Source organism: Filicampus tigris, chromosome 18 (assembly GCF_054856515.1).
Source record: "Filicampus tigris isolate MCC_2025a chromosome 18, RoL_Ftig_1.0, whole genome shotgun sequence".
NCBI classification, from domain to species: Eukaryota; Metazoa; Chordata; class Actinopteri; order Syngnathiformes; family Syngnathidae; genus Filicampus; species Filicampus tigris.
Window position 1 is genome coordinate 1,722,795 of NC_141234.1, and position 14,895 is coordinate 1,737,689.

The following is a 14,895-nucleotide window of genomic DNA, read 5'->3' on the forward strand; positions in this document are numbered from 1 at the left end:
GCGTCCCTCATTTGTGCCGCCATTTTGAAGATGACCAGGCCGCCATTTTGGGGAAGGACTTGAAAGCGACGTTGTCAGGTTAGCGCCATCGTCAGCGTCGCGCATGGCGACGCGCAAATGAGGACACACCAAGATGTCCATCAATGATGCAGCGCTAATCAATAAGTCATGCTATTCGCCGTGTTAAGGGAGAACAAGATGGGAGTGTTTCTTTCGCATGTGGTCACGCATCGGTGAGGCCTTCAGGGTGACATCATCCACGGGTATCGGTCTAACTGTCTGTCTATCGAGTTATCCATCTATCTCTTATTTATCTAGCAATCTACCTGCATACAGGATCCAACTATAAATGTTACTAGCTAGCTAACTATACTAGCTATCTTTAGCTAGCTTCCTTGGCTTTTGTCAATTTACTTGATAGCGATCTTGCTATACATGCACACTGACTTCTGTAGATATGAAAAAGGCGAGTTAGCTATGAGTCATCCTAGTTATCTTACGGTATATGTAATTGGTTGTCTATCCTCTGTCCATCTAACTACAGACCTATTTGGCTAACTATGTATCTTTCTAGCTATCTTTCTGCAGTAGCTATAGGCCTATATCCTCTTAACTAGCAAGCTAGCCATACATGTAGCAAAGTAAGTATAGAGATAGACAGACAGAAGTCATTATTTGTACATCATCAGATACACTTCGAACCTACCTCTATAATATTCACAGTATTTCCCCCTCCCGGTTACCCACTTATTTTTCTACGCAAACCCCTACTTAGACATGTTTTTTTTTTATTTTTATTTTTTTAAATGAGGAAACCTTTACTAATTTTTTTGTAAGGGATTTTCGCTATTCGTGGTCGTAGTTAAGCAGACTAGCTAGACATCTATCGAGCTAATTTGATATCAATGTAGCTATAGCTAGCTATCATCTACGTTACAGCTCATATTCTTTTTTTTCCCCCAGTCTTTGCACGTGTTGAATGTTGGCGACATATAATAATTTGTCATGTTACTTGGAAATATGTTATCTTTATTTTTCTTTAGATAGCAAGTTAAATTTGAGTCATTTGAAATGCACACGCGGGACATGACATTAGGTACAAGAGGTTCACGCAAAAAGCTATACTGTGAGTAGATATTCATTTAGATAAGAATGGTTATTGATTAGAGAGTGTTCACAGTCACTTGTGTGCCTCTCTCTCTGCTGGTTATTTTTAGCATGTGTGCGTCTGTGTGCGTGTGTGTGCGTGCGTGTGTGTGTTCTGAAAGGTTCTGCTCGGCTGAACTTGGCCATCCCAGACGGACGGGAAAGCAGGCAGGCAGGCAGGCAGCAGTCTCGGTGTGGACAAGAACAAGGACAAGAACAACACACAAGGAGGTACAGTACATGTTCTCGTTAAAAAAAAAAAAAAAAATGAAGTTGCGTTGGAGTGTGTGTGCTGTCTTGTGTGTGGGCGTGCACTTTGGAAACCGACGGACAGACTTTTTTTTAATATAATGATGACCTCTTTTTTTCTTTTTTTCCCAGTGCTGGCTACTTGTGTAGTTGCACTTTGAGTTGATGGGATGGATTCTTTTTCTATTATTTTTGAGTAATTAATTGCTGTGCTTGTCTTTATTTTAATTTATTTTATTGAAATGTATCCTGATAAGATATTTACCTCATTACTGTTCCTTTATTTTACTTTTTGTAAATGAATTGCCCTAATTTTATTTGGCCAGTTTTTTTTTAATGAATTATTTCCTTTCTTACTTTTATTTTATTTGTACAATTTTAGGTTTTATGGATTATTTTCCTCATCTGCTTAGATTTTTCAAATCACTTTTTACAAACAACTTGCCTTATTCTATATATGTTGGTGATTTATTTGTCATAATGACCCGCCTTGTATATTTTACAGCCTTCAATTTGTTTCGCCATAAATCTTTGGGCTTGATTTGTGTTTTTAAATGTTCAAAAAAAAGTGAGGTCATGATAATCACAAATTTTGACTGAAGGCAACACGGTGTGAGACAAGCGTCCACACACGTCGGCCTTTTTGAATTAGCAGCTGGCTAAACATGCAGCAAGCTGAATTTAGTCTCGCACAAGATCAGATAGCAGAGCCACACGTGTTCTTCCTCAGCTGTCGACCGTGACGGACGACGCACCTGTCTGCTTCCTGGTTGCTATGGAGACAGCAGGCAGACTGACAAGGAACCCTTTAAGCAACAATATGTTGTTGTTGTTTTTGTCGTCGCTGTCGAAGACGGCATGTGGCACCCCGACTTGACGATGAGGACTTCCTCCCGCCTGGCATTGTTGCCGCATTAGCGCAGACTTTTATTCTTGACGTGAATGTGAACGTTCGCGTTGATTCATGGCCAGCAGATTAGCATGCGCCCGTCAGCTGGCAGTGGCTCGGTGAAGTTGTTATTGCGATGGATAAATGCCCTCACTGGGGCCTGCAGGCATTTGAAGTTATTTTTGTGATTTTACATTTAGAAAATGAACCAATCGGTGACAAATTACAAATGTTATTTAGCAATGCTTGGAAACAGTTAGGATGTTGTCGTTGTTTTTTTTTTTTTCCATTATAACATTTTAAAATGTTAACATTTTGGAGTCATTTCAGGGCTTTACATTTTGTCCGAAATCCTAAAAAATTCTTCCCGGTAACAAAAAGTGCCCGTGAATGACTGAAAAGCATGTTCTTGACGAGCATGTTCTTGCGCTTGCTGCGTGACGACGGCGGCGCTTTTTGCCTGCAGGTGTCAGGCCGGTCATGGAGGCTTTGATGGAGCGTCTGGAGCGAGCCGTGACTCGACTGGAGCAGCTGACGACGTCCACAAGTTTGTCCAACGGCGGCTGCTTCAACGGCATCGATGGCGGTAAGACGATTCTTTACATCGGGATTCTCAAAGTGCGCTGCGAGAGCTCCCTCTAGTGGTAAGGCAAAGCAAAGTTGCATTGAACTTTTCCGTACAATACTTTCCTGCATTTAATCTTGAGGAAATCTTTGTTTTTCGACATTTAAGTTTTATTTCACTTTAACTTGTCCACTATTGCTCGTGTGTGTGCCAACAGCTTCGACCGGGTGTGCGGACGCCTTTGACGTTCTTCTGAAAGGTCCGCTGACGGACTACATGAACATCAGCAGGACCATCGGGAGCGACGTGGAGAAACACGTAAGTGCGCTTTGCGCGCATCGGCGCGATACGACAGCGCGTCAATGCCGTCGCCGTCTGTCTGTTCAGCATCACTGGAAGTAGATGCCAATCGTTGCAGCAGCATTGCTTTCAATTATTTCCAATGATTTGTCAAATGGCAAATTACCATCAAATTCCAAGTCAAGTAATAAGATGACATAACGTAATGTTATTCATGTCTCCGACATGACTTAACCTGGTCGCGGAAAATTGTTAGCCTAGTGGCTTAGCTGCCTAAGTCATATTTGAACATTGTCGGAAAACAAGAAACGTACGGCATTTTTAGCACGCACGTATATGTTTGCTAACAGTCATGAAAAAACAACTTTAGCAGTCGAAGCAACTCACACCTTGAACTCGCGTGCATTCATTCATCCAAACTGCTACGCTTGCCCCTTATCTCCGGCGTGTCCTTGGACGGACGCAAATTGGACGACTTAATGTGTGTGTGTGTGTTTGTGACCATCTGTGTCCCATCACTGATTGCAGGCAGAGCAGAGCGGCTCACTTTAGGTTTGCGTGGCTCCTTTTAAGGACAAACCCACCCCGGTGGTTCCCTTGGGAGACCTCTTCACACGCACACACACGCTTATTTGCGAGAATTTGAGCTCATCAATCCCCCTTTTTTTTCTCCACAGGCGGAGATGGTCAACGACGCACTGCAGACGCAGAGGACCTTCCTCAAAATGGCGGCCGAGCACCAGGAACCCGCGCAGGTACCGCGCTCAGGTGTACCTAATGTTATGGCTCACCCAACAACCCACGTTTACAGACTTTCCATTGGCTACTAGTCCTGGCAAAGCATCATGGGAAATTTAGTCCATACTACTGAGGTATTCAAGGCCGCACGATAGCAAGATTGAATGGTTTCATAATCATTGTTATTTAAAACCACACAAAGTACACGTACACTAGATGCGCGCACGCACACACACACACAGACACGTGCGCGCGCGCGCGTGACCACGCAAGCTCTGGCCTCTCCTTCCAAAGGAGCAGCAGCTCTCTGACTTTTTATGGGCATGTTCTATATTTGAGGCCTGTTGTCAGTGAGTGTGTGTGTGTGTGTGTGTGTGTATGTGTATGTGTGTGTGTGAGTGTCAGACCACCTCACTGTGTTTTAAAGGCGTGCTTGGATGAGTTTATTGTTGAAGAACATACAAAAAAAATTCAAATCCCCCTTATTTGGCACCAAATCCACTGAGATGAGTGTAAGGGCCAGGTGTCCCAATACTTTTGTCCATGTTGTAAAGGGGTGTCACATAGCAACATAAATAAAAAAAATAAAAAAAATTAAATCAGCCCCGCAAGCCAGTTTCACTTAGCGAGGTGACATTTGTTTGGCATGTTCAATATGAGTCGACCCACAAAAAAGTCCCAAGAAGCCAAACGTGAACGGACACGGGAAGTCGGCCATTTTGGTTTGAAGCGGCCATTTTAGGCTCAATTTGGCCATTTTCCTTCACTGACAAACTTTTCCGAGAGCTTTACGGTTTAAAAACAGTTGGCTTCAGTCGATTAAAAAAAATAAAAAAATAGAAGCTTGCATATGCCGACATTATCGTCCGAGTCGCATTGTCTTATTATGTCATTACGGTGAAGCGAGTCTGCTCCGTCCACGAATCACAAGAGCGCCAATGCTCGCCAGGCTGGATGGGGACTTGACACAATGTCTGCGGGCAGGGGGTTCTCCTCTCAATCTGCACGCCCGTGAAAGGTAAAGTGTAAACAGTGAGATGTGAGGTATGCCTTACAAGGCCTCGTGCGCTCCGGAATGTTGCAGGAAGGGAGCGATGACGAAGAGGAGGAGGAGGAAGGACAAATGGCGTGGCGGGGATCGGCAAGTTCACATGGAAAACTAAAAAGGCCTCCAGGGAACATGGCCGCATTGCCATGAGTGCACACCATTTTGACCCACAACTTTATTGAACTCTAATCGTGCGTAGCATGAATATTTCTCGGTTGCGTTATTTTAGCCGTTTGATGGCAAAGATGTGGCAAAAAAAGTGCTCCTTTAATCGGAAGGGAAACGTGTCAAACGGTTTAAACGGGGGCAAAGTTCGAATTCCATAAAAGTCTGTGCAGGTCTGGATTTTTTTTTTCCTCGGATTTCCCAGAATTATTTCCTGAATGTGAATCGCATTGATTCAAATGAAAGTTGTTCTTGGCACACGTCTGCGCTCCACCGGTAAGTGTGTGACATCATCTGATGGCAAGTCACCGTGAGAGCGTTTGCAGCTCGGTGCTACCAATGCAATCATGTCACACGAGCTGAAAATAGCATTAATAACACCCCGAGACATTTTTACGCCGTACGCACATGTTGGATTTGACGCGCAAATGACATGCGGGGGTCTTGAGCACCATCCTGGCTGTGTGCTGTCCTTAGACGGAGCTCCACGACCTGCTGAAGCCCATCTCGGAGCACATCCAGAAGATCCAGAGCTTCCGGGAGCGCAACCGCGGCAGCCAGCTCTTCAACCACCTGTCGGCCGTCAGCGAGAGCATCCCCGCCCTCGGCTGGGTGGCCGTGGTACGATGGCACCAGGCACGCTCGGGATTGAACCGCTCAAGCGTCGACTTTAATGCGATGAACGTCGAATCGATTCATGGGCGACGGCAATCTTGGAAAGAAAAAAAAAGATGGCGGCGGATGTGAATAGCGGTTAGCATGGTTAGCTTCGGCTATCCCGTTGACGCTAGAATTTGAAGGGTCGGCATTCTCAAAGTGAAACGTCATCTCGGGCCGACGGCTGCGCCGCTAACGGGAACGTTGTTTGTCGTAAAAGTTGTTTTCTGCAACGCGCGCCAGCATTGCGACACTTGCGCGCTTTTCCGACAATCGTGTTTGCTCAAATATTTCCGCTAGCATCCATGCAGCGGTATTGGCGGACGTCAAGTGTCACGTTGTTGGCTTGCGTCGGAGCAAACGACTTTTGACATTTTGTCACGATTTTGGAATTTCACTGTCCCGCTTCGTCGGGATTGAAATAGCCGAAGCTAGCGAGCGAGGCTAACGACAGCAAGAGCAAAAGTGATTTATTTACGGTGACGTCTCCACTGTCTTTAGAACCAAAAGCCGGGTCCTTACGTGAAGGAGATGAACGACGCCGCCACCTTCTACACCAACAGAGTGCTCAAAGACTACAAGGAAACGTAAAAGCATTTTTGATTTGATTCGACCAGTCAGGCAAACGCTCACCTGACACACGTTTACTTCAGAAAATGTTGCGATCTGACAAAATGATCATTTTTGGATTAGCCACTGCACCACACCATTGCAAAGTGTTGCCGCTGTACATTTATATAATTATCCTTGCAATCAATGTTATTTTTGCATTTTATCAAATATGATGAAAATAACAATCAATTTGAATTGACTTTTTTAAAACGAATATTTGTATTGCACTGATGTGTTTTGTCAAACGACAAACTGCCTTTTGATTGCCAGCGACCGACGTCACGTGGACTGGGTGCGCTCGTACTTGTCCATCTGGACCGAGATGCAGTCGTTCATCAAGCGCCACCACACCACCGGACTGCTGTGGAGCAAGACGGTCAGTCCGCGCCGACAACGTTAGCGTTAGCATGCAGGCTAATGGCAAACATTTCCGCATGACATCAAGCATACTTCCAGGTGGCACAAGACTGAATGTTGCACTAGTACAAAAAACAACAAGAATCCTTCCATGTTATTTTCCACTCAGATGTACTTTGGCGCCTTTCGCAAACTTTATGAAATGATCTGTTGAAACGAGTCATTGAATAAGCAAAAGCCCAACTCATGCGGGACGCTGAAATTTGAGCAGCGACAACAGTGCGCACGTGTGTCTCAGCTGTTGTGCCAAAGTGTGTATGAAAGGATGTCGTTTACGAGTGGACAGGTGGTCCTCGGGGGGGCAAATGAGCATTTTCGACAAAGGGGCCCGTTTGCAGGCTGTAACCCAAACTGCAGGAGCGCCACGTGGCGCTCTACGCGGGCGGCCGCGACCTCACTGAGCCCTCGTCCAGCCCTGTAGGCACTTTTCGGGAGCAAAAATTTAAATCCCGTGTGGTCACATGACAAGTTCAGTGGAAGTAGGATCCGATTTTGGTCCGTTTCAGTTCTGATGGAGACTCGGACAAACAAAATCGATGCAATGTGAAGTCGGTGCAATGACAATGCAATGCAACTTTTGGTTTGACACAGTGAAAACATGTTAGAAGAACAAAAGTGGAACTTTCAGCTCATCTTAATTTTTGCATCAGATTATTGGATGTCAGTCCTCTTCATTCCTGCTTTTTATGCCTACATAAAGCGACAGTTGCAGATTCCTTTCATAAGGTTCATCTTTGGTCATGATTGTTGATGTCTATCATCAAATGATACGTTTGCTAGTTTGGGAAAAAAAATGTGTCCTGTTTGCGCAATATTTTTTTTGTCCTATCCATTGCTATAATATATGTGTTTGTATAATTTTATATAAGTGTAAAGACCACTAAAAAATAAAGTACTGTAAATGCTATAAGAAAATGCCCAGGGACTATGTAAATAGGGTATTTCTATATCGAGGAGTTCATTCGCAGGGGTGGTCTTGAAAAAAATGAATGAAAAAAATGAATGAAAATGAAACCAAATATGTGCCCTGCGACTGGCTGGCGACCAGTTCAGGGTGTAGTCTGCCTTCGCCCATTGACGGCTGGGATAGGCTCCAGCAACTCCCCGCGACCCTGTATAGGATAAGCGGTTTGGAAGATGACATGACATGACATGAAACCAAATAAAATGCCTAGTGCAGCACTCCCCCTGGTGGGCAACTTCATATAACACCAATCATCCCTCTGCTGCAGGGTCCCCTTGCCCCAGCCTCCCTCTTCGGAAATCTCAGCACTCCTTGCCCCCCGCCTCCTCCCCCACCCCCTGCGCCCGCACCCCCGGCCGAAGACACCCAGGACTCCGGATCCGCTCCGCACTCTGCCCTATTCGCTCAGCTCAACCGGGGCTTGGACATCACTAAAGGTGAGCTCCCCTCCGGTGGCCCGCAAAGTCACTTCGGGGGGTCTTCACTCTCCTAAATCCGTCTCGTAGGTCTAAAGCACGTCTCGGACCGCCAGAAGACTCACAAGAACCCAGACCTGCGCTCCCAGGAGGCACCGAGCGGGAAAGTCGAACCCAAGAAGTCGTCCCCGCCGGCGGCCCCCCAGAAGAAAGCCCCACTGCTGGAGCTGGAGGGGAAGAAATGGAGGGTGGTAGGTGGAACCGGGACGCATTTTCAACCAATCGCGGGGTGGGGGGGGGGGGGAAGGGCCTTGCTAAAGGGAGGTGCGGTCCCCGCAGGAGAACTTTGAGCGCAAACACGACCTGACAATCGAGGAGACGGAGCTGCGGCAGGTGGTCTACGTCTTCGGCTGCAGCGACGCCACGCTGCAAGTCAAAGGGAAGTTGAACTCCATCGTCGTAGGTAACGCAATCCTCGCAAATTCTGCCAAAATGTTGTGCTCAGCCTCCCCCTAGTGGCGAGCAAGAGAATCACTGCCTCAGTACAGTTCAGTTGTGTTTAACGTTGACGTTCAACACGTTAGCATTTCATCTGCGAGCATTGACGAGTTTTCGTGTTCAGATAACTGCAAGAAGCTTGGTCTGGTGTTTGACAACGTGGTGGGAATTGTGGAGATCATCAACTCCAAGGCTGTTCAGTTACAGGTGAGACGTTCCAGTCACAGATTTTGGAGTCCGATTTAGGGTTTCAAGGCACTGTTAAGGTTTTTAAGGTAAGGTTGAAATGTTAGGTTCCTAGTCAAGGAGTGTTTCAAGTTAGGAGCAGAGTTTCAAACGAGAGTTGGGCTGTAGGATTTCAACCTAGTCTCTGGTTGTCAATGAAGGCCGCAAGCCGGGATTGGCCTTTCAAGCCTACGCCATGTCATTGTCGTTGTGGTGCTTTGCCTGTCAGGTGTTGGGAACTGTGCCCACCATCTCCATCAATAAAACGGAAGGATGTCAGCTGTACCTCAGTCGGCAGTCGTTAAGCTGCCACATCGTCAGCGCCAAAAGCTCCGAGATGAACGTCCTCATACCGCAAGGCGACGATGACTACGTGAGTGTCTGCGTGAGTGAGTGCGTGCGTGCCCGTCCAGATGGGAAGTGAGTCAGCCATTTTGTTCTACCATTTTTGTTTCCCAGAAAGAGCTTCCGCTTCCCGAGCAGTTCAAGACCGTCTGGGACGGATCCAAACTGGTGACAGAACCCAGCGAGATGACGGCTTGATTGATGGTTAGCATTGGAAATGCTAACAGGTAGCCTATTGGATGTTCAACCCCCAAATTTTAATATCCACCAAAATATTTGACTAAAATTAGTCAAATTAATTCTAGTAATTAATAAAAATGTAGAGATCCACCTCAAACATTGTTGTAAAAAAAAAAAAAAAACTTTTAGACTGTCATTTTTTTGTACAAAATCCTACTAAATTCTTGTGAGAATATTGTTAGCTTAATGGCAAAATTGCCTAAGTCATTTTATCTTACCATTACAAGAGCAATTAAAGAATACTAAAGTGTTCAATGAGAAAAAAATATTTGTCGGTGTCGGTTGAATTGAGGCAAATTAGTTGCATTTGTTGTCATTTTGTGAATGTTTTCTTAAGAATGAGAATTATGCTATTAGGTTAACGATATACTGAAACTAAACATACCACAAAAATGAAAACATTTACACTTTCGGCGCCATATAAAGGCAAGAGTAATTTGCTTTTATCCAGTTTATGAGGTCAGTCGTTTCTTTTGTATAACAATTTGTATGAATGTCAGCTATCGCTTGATTGCGTCAAAGCACTTATTACATGCAACCCGTGTAATAAACATAGTCCACTGTGCGTTTGAAATGAAAACCTTTAATGTACATGAAAGCAAAACTGTCTTTTTACAAATAAAACCTGTCTAGCGTTCCCCTTGTGTCAGTGTTTAATCACTACATTTCCCTGAGAGTCTTGCGTGAAAAGCGCGGCCTCAACATCAAACGAAGTCTTTGTGGGTTTCGTCGTGGCAGCGGCGACGATGTTTTTGCTGTTGCGGTTTTTGACGGGACTCCTCCGAGCTCGGTGCGCAATCACTCGAAAGCCGTCAGAGTCCTGCGTGAACAGCCGGGCCAGGCTGTCCTCGTCGTCGCGCTGCCTCGCTCGCTTCTTCGGAGGAGAAAACGACTCGGGCAAGAGTCTGTTTTCTTTCTCGGCGTCATTACGAGAAGAGTAAGCAAGTTGAAACGGTTTCTGAGTGGAGGTTTTGCCTTCAGCCTCCATCCGAAAGACCTCTTCGTTTAGATCAAAGTCTTTTAAGGAATGGTTGAATGGAACGCAGGATCCTTGGCTACGTTCCATCTTGTCTGGTTGCTCTTGTCGGACTTGACTCCAGGTCGTTTGTTCTGTCTCATCTTGGCGCTCTTCTCGGACTCTGCGATGAATGTTTGGTTTCATCCTGTCTGGTTGTCGGGGAGCAGGCCTGACGGTGCTTTGTTTCATCCCGTCTGGTTGCTGTTCTCTTACTTCACAGTGGATTTCCTGTTCCAATGTGACTGGTTGCTCATCTCGGACTATCTCATCCGGTTGAGCTTCTTGAACTTGGCAGTGAATGTTCCGCTCTTCACCCTGCTCCTGAACGTCACCGTCTACACGCATCTCACTGTCGGTTTCACGTCCACATTTTCCTTCCGAAGCCACATCAGACTGACTTCGAGGCGAAAAGTAGCTGGATATAGAGCTCTGTTTGGTCCTTGGCATCTCCGTCTTGGTCTGTGTGAAGTTGAATACCACAGCCAAGCTATAGCCAGCACCTCTGGCCAGCGGGTTGAGCATCTTGGAGATGGGCCGGACTGCTTTTTTCTGCAACAACAACAAAAATTAGGGTAATGTCACTCAAGAAAGTGAAGACTGTTTGTTCGTTATTGCCAATAACCTGCTTAGCTTTTCCTTTGAGCTCCACGGTGTCCAACCACACCCCGCATTCTTCTGGGGCAGGGTTTGACTGAACCCCTTTAGACGTCTTCATAATGGAAGCTTTCAGGAAAAATATTTTCAAACATTATTATTTGTGCGAAATGACACTCTCGTGCTGTGGTGGGTTTGACGACGTCCACTACAACGAACGTGAAACGGGTACCCATCAATTATAAACATCCGAAATCATAGTCACATTTGCACGTAACATTTTAACCGACTTGGTAAAACAGGGCAATAGTTTACATTCTTCGTTTAACTGTTTATTTTTTGTTCTTATATTACCTTTTTCTTGTTCACGTCACTTGTTTTGTCTTGTTTGAGTCTGGCGCCACAACGACAAGCTGCCCCAGAAGTTTGACTGTCAAAAAATGTGTCGGCCTTTATGCATATGAAACGGCTTGATAACAAAACTAACCTGTAATATTTTCGGGTTTAGGTGCTATAAAAATGTTACTGCTAATTGTAACCGTCCGATAGTATGATTTTGAAGGAAAGAATCGCCTGTTTTCCGGCGCGCTGGGCGCCCCTCCTCGGGTCCTGGCAGGAAGGTGTGTTTACGCTGACGTCATAGCAGCGCCACAGAAAGGGTAAGCGTCTTTTATTATACTACATACTGTTTCGGTTGTAAATCTAACATTGATACATTAAAGTCACATGGGGAAACTAGCGGTTTATGACGTAACGTTAAAAATCACAAAAGTTATCTTTTAACCACATCTGTCAAGTCCTGGCAATTTTAAAGGCCGTTGCTCTCAATTAGCTCTGAAAGCTAACTTCGAGATAGCTGATTTAGTGTAACAAAACAAGGACGACAAGCTACTAGTTTGTCGACATTCTTCAACTGCAGGATTTTCTGTTTTGTTGTCATAAAATGTGAACGTTGTATTTCAAATGATAGGATTATTGTTATTGTTTTGAGTTAATGAACTTTGTCCTACGTGATAGCGTACTTTTTCCGCGACGTGTCATTATAATTATTAAGACAGAGTATAGAATACATTAACTCGCCAAACAGTGACCCAAATTCTTATTTTCTCAGATTAAGTTGATACATCAAACATCATGTTCCATGGCATACCGGTTACAGGGAGCATGGGAGGAGGTAAGGTGCTCGATGTAAAAATAACACTTTCTAAGTCCCGCAATGGGGAAATTTGCAAATAATGAAAAGCAACTGTAGTTACTCTTATAAAACACATCCAAAGTTGTGGCCTCGTCTCCTTTCAGGAGCTGCACCCAATAAACCCGAGCTGTATGAGGTAAAAGGCGAGCAAATTCACAGTTTCTCTTAATTACCGTGACTTATTTTTTATTTGAATCATTCCAGGAGGTGAAATTGTACAAAAATGCAAGGGAAAGAGAAAAGTAAGTGTCACGCAATGTTTGGTTGTTGGAAGGGTTTCCTAATGACTGGGGTGCTTCTTTTTGAAGGTTTGATAACATGGCAGAGTTGTTTGCTGTGGTCAAGACCTTGCAGGCCCTGGAGAAAGCCTACATCAAGGACTGTGTCACACCCAACGAGTGAGTTGGGACTAAGTACTCTTAAAATGTATCGACTCTGCTGCTCGCGTTGATGCCAGAGATGTCGTTTTTAGGTACACCGGCTCGTGTTCCAGACTCCTGGTACAGTACAAGGCGGCGTTCAAACAGGTGCAGGGCTCTGACGTGGGCTCCATCGACGACTTCTGCCGCAAGTACAGAGTGAGTTTTCTAAAAATCCAAATCCGAAAGACAAACTATTGACGTTTATGTTTAATTCTAGTGAGTGAAAATGATAGGTGGAACGAAGTCAATTGTGTTCCACTTTGGACGTTCGGCTGTATGCCGTCAGCCACTTATGTCTTATTAAACCTGATTCCGTTTTTTTTTTTTTTTTTGTTGAATGCCAATGCTAATGAGGCACTTACAGTGATGGTTTTTATCCTCTCGTAGCTCGACTGCCCGCTGGCCATGGAAAGGATCAAGGAGGATCGGCCAATCACCATCAAGGACGACAAGGGCAACTTGAACCGCTGCATCGCCGACATAGTTTCTGTACGTTCCCCCCTTCAATCAGTCCGGATGGGACACTCATGCCGGGAGATTTCAAAATGAAACGATGGAGTGTTTATGCGATCGGGTTGAACGTTTTGCGGCTCAAGTAAAATGGTTTAAATCCTCCGGCAAATCACTGGAAATTAGACATAATCTCATGTAATGATGACTACATAGAGGTGAGGTCTTTATTTCCTCTCCTAACGGACTTGTTTGCTTTCAGCTGTTTATCACCGTCATGGACAAGCTGAGACTGGAGATCAGAGCCATGGATGAAGTAGGTTCCAAGACGCACACAACATTGTGGGGTGTCGCGAGTACTAGAACGCAGATGTTCATTAGAGATCCCGATTCCACACAACATAAGATCATCTTTGACATCATCCAAGGAGCGCATCTTATATTTAAGGGAGGGGTTTTATTTAATAACATGGTTGTACACAACATCGTGACGTGTCTACATTTCAGTCAACCAGAAAATCTCATTGCCTCCACATAATCTCTAGTCTCTAATAAAACATTAAGTCTACACACTTGAAATTGTTTTCCTGCCTCGGCAGGTGCTGCTATTTTGGTTCGCAAACCAAATGACAAAGCACGAATGTTTGACCGCACCTCTGTTTGGATTAGATCCAACCGGATCTGCGTGAGCTGATGGAGACCATGAACCGAATGAGCAACATGCCTCCCGATTCGGAGGCCAAGGACAAAGTCAGCCTCTGGTCAGTGGCGAGCCGGCGTCCGTTTTGCAAGCACGCGCTCGCCTTTTTTTCCAAAGCGTCTTGTGTGTCATCAGGTTGAGCACCCTAAGCGGCATGTCGGCCTCGGACGAGCTGGACGACAGCCAAGTGCGCCAGATGCTCTTCGACTTGGAGTCGGCCTACAACGCCTTCAACCGCTTCCTGCATTCTTCCTGAGCCGATTGTCTGTTTGGGTCACGTGACCTTTCCATGTGTCTTGATCCATGTTCGGTACCAACTCCTCCTTCTTCTGTCCCTTTTTGTCTTTTTTTTTTTCCCTCCTGCAACATTAATGTGTCATTAAAATGACAGAAATTACTATATAATTTAAATATTTAGGCTTTGTATCCCATTAAAACCTGGAAGGATTAGATTCATGTTAATTAATGTACAATAGTAGTATGTTCGATTACTCACGGTGTCTTCTTTTAACTGATCTAGCCCCCCCCTCTCCCCTGGACCCAATTTAGGGATGACAGTCAATATTTATTAAGACGTATCGTTGTATATACAAATGTTTGGATAATGACATTCAAAATCATTCACACTTCTTTTTAAACAATAAAAATGGAAGTATACCTCAAAACCTGATTTTTGTGTGTGGTGGGGTTTCATAATTTGGTTTTTACATTGCCAAATATTTCTTTAATATATTGCAACAAGTAACACAAATGGAATATATTAAAGGAACAATTGTCATTTTGTATATTCATTTATTTTTAGATAAAAATGATGGATGTGAATATTAAATAAAAATTACAGAGCATGTTTTATGCACAAAATGTTACAATAAATAATATACTTTTTATACGTATTACAAGTATAAATATTACATTGACACATTTAAATGTACAGTGAAACATAAAATAATAAACATTTGGGAATGTTGATGTCAGACATAACAAAAACATGATTATGTACCTAACGTGAACATTTTATTGTATACATACAAAAAATAACTAT

At 44.4% G+C, this 14,895-nt stretch overlaps 3 protein-coding genes across 6 annotated transcripts; 2 read left to right on the forward strand and 1 right to left on the reverse strand.

The window, feature by feature from the left end:
* The first annotated feature begins 10 nt into the window (after window positions 1–10).
* Window positions 11–10,111, forward strand: cap2 (cyclase associated actin cytoskeleton regulatory protein 2). 3 transcript variants are annotated; one of them, XM_086015400.1, is made up of 14 exons: window positions 11–78; window positions 1,269–1,377; window positions 2,751–2,870; window positions 3,067–3,167; window positions 3,827–3,904; window positions 5,578–5,721; window positions 6,259–6,344; window positions 6,640–6,745; window positions 8,019–8,187; window positions 8,257–8,417; window positions 8,506–8,629; window positions 8,789–8,871; window positions 9,119–9,262; window positions 9,349–10,111. In XM_086015400.1, exons 3-14 carry the CDS (start codon window positions 2,765–2,767, stop codon window positions 9,430–9,432), a joined length of 1,386 nt encoding a protein of 461 aa, XP_085871526.1. In that variant the 5' UTR covers window positions 11–78; window positions 1,269–1,377; window positions 2,751–2,764; the 3' UTR covers window positions 9,433–10,111. The 3 variants fall into 3 exon arrangements, with proteins under 3 accessions (XP_085871526.1, XP_085871524.1, XP_085871525.1); XM_086015398.1 differs by having other exon boundaries at window positions 30–263; XM_086015399.1 differs by having other exon boundaries at window positions 30–233.
* aunip (aurora kinase A and ninein interacting protein) lies at window positions 10,038–11,722 on the reverse strand. Of its 2 annotated transcripts, XM_086015407.1 has the most exons (4): window positions 11,574–11,717; window positions 11,441–11,499; window positions 11,115–11,215; window positions 10,038–11,041 (listed from the first exon to the last, which is right to left on the reverse strand). In XM_086015407.1, the coding sequence occupies exons 3-4, from the start codon at window positions 11,205–11,207 to the stop codon at window positions 10,121–10,123; spliced, it is 1,014 nt and encodes a 337-aa protein (XP_085871533.1). In that variant the 5' UTR covers window positions 11,208–11,215; window positions 11,441–11,499; window positions 11,574–11,717; the 3' UTR covers window positions 10,038–10,120. The 2 variants fall into 2 exon arrangements, with proteins under 2 accessions (XP_085871533.1, XP_085871532.1); XM_086015406.1 differs by having other exon boundaries at window positions 11,441–11,722.
* On the forward strand, window positions 10,446–14,523 carry vps28 (VPS28 subunit of ESCRT-I). The gene is made up of 10 exons (XM_086015409.1): window positions 10,446–11,745; window positions 12,198–12,260; window positions 12,386–12,417; window positions 12,486–12,523; window positions 12,590–12,679; window positions 12,754–12,859; window positions 13,091–13,192; window positions 13,416–13,469; window positions 13,823–13,914; window positions 13,989–14,523. Exons 2-10 carry the CDS (start codon window positions 12,221–12,223, stop codon window positions 14,107–14,109), a joined length of 675 nt encoding a protein of 224 aa, XP_085871535.1. The 5' UTR covers window positions 10,446–11,745; window positions 12,198–12,220; the 3' UTR covers window positions 14,110–14,523.
* Window positions 14,524–14,895: the final 372 nt, after the last annotated feature.

What these genes read in the sequence shown, in the direction of transcription:
- cap2 (XM_086015400.1), top strand. Translation starts at nt 2,765, where the DNA reads ATGGAGGCTTTGATGGAGCGTCTGGAGCGAGCCGTGACTCGACTGGAG. An exon ending in GACTGCTGTGGAGCAAGACG is followed by an intron (nt 6,746 to 8,018) that starts GTCAGTCCGCGC and finishes CCTCTGCTGCAG; the next exon opens with GGTCCCCTTGCCCCAGCCTC. An exon ending in GTTGAACTCCATCGTCGTAG is followed by an intron (nt 8,630 to 8,788) that starts GTAACGCAATCC and finishes TTTCGTGTTCAG; the next exon opens with ATAACTGCAAGAAGCTTGGT.
- aunip (XM_086015406.1), bottom strand. Translation starts at nt 11,207, where the DNA reads ATGAAGACGTCTAAAGGGGTTCAGTCAAACCCTGCCCCAGAAGAATGC. An exon ending in TCAAAGGAAAAGCTAAGCAG is followed by an intron (nt 11,042 to 11,114) that starts GTTATTGGCAAT and finishes TTGTTGTTGCAG; the next exon opens with AAAAAAGCAGTCCGGCCCAT.
- vps28 (XM_086015409.1), top strand. Translation starts at nt 12,221, where the DNA reads ATGTTCCATGGCATACCGGTTACAGGGAGCATGGGAGGAG. An exon ending in TACAGGGAGCATGGGAGGAG is followed by an intron (nt 12,261 to 12,385) that starts GTAAGGTGCTCG and finishes GTCTCCTTTCAG; the next exon opens with GAGCTGCACCCAATAAACCC. An exon ending in ATAAACCCGAGCTGTATGAG is followed by an intron (nt 12,418 to 12,485) that starts GTAAAAGGCGAG and finishes GAATCATTCCAG; the next exon opens with GAGGTGAAATTGTACAAAAA.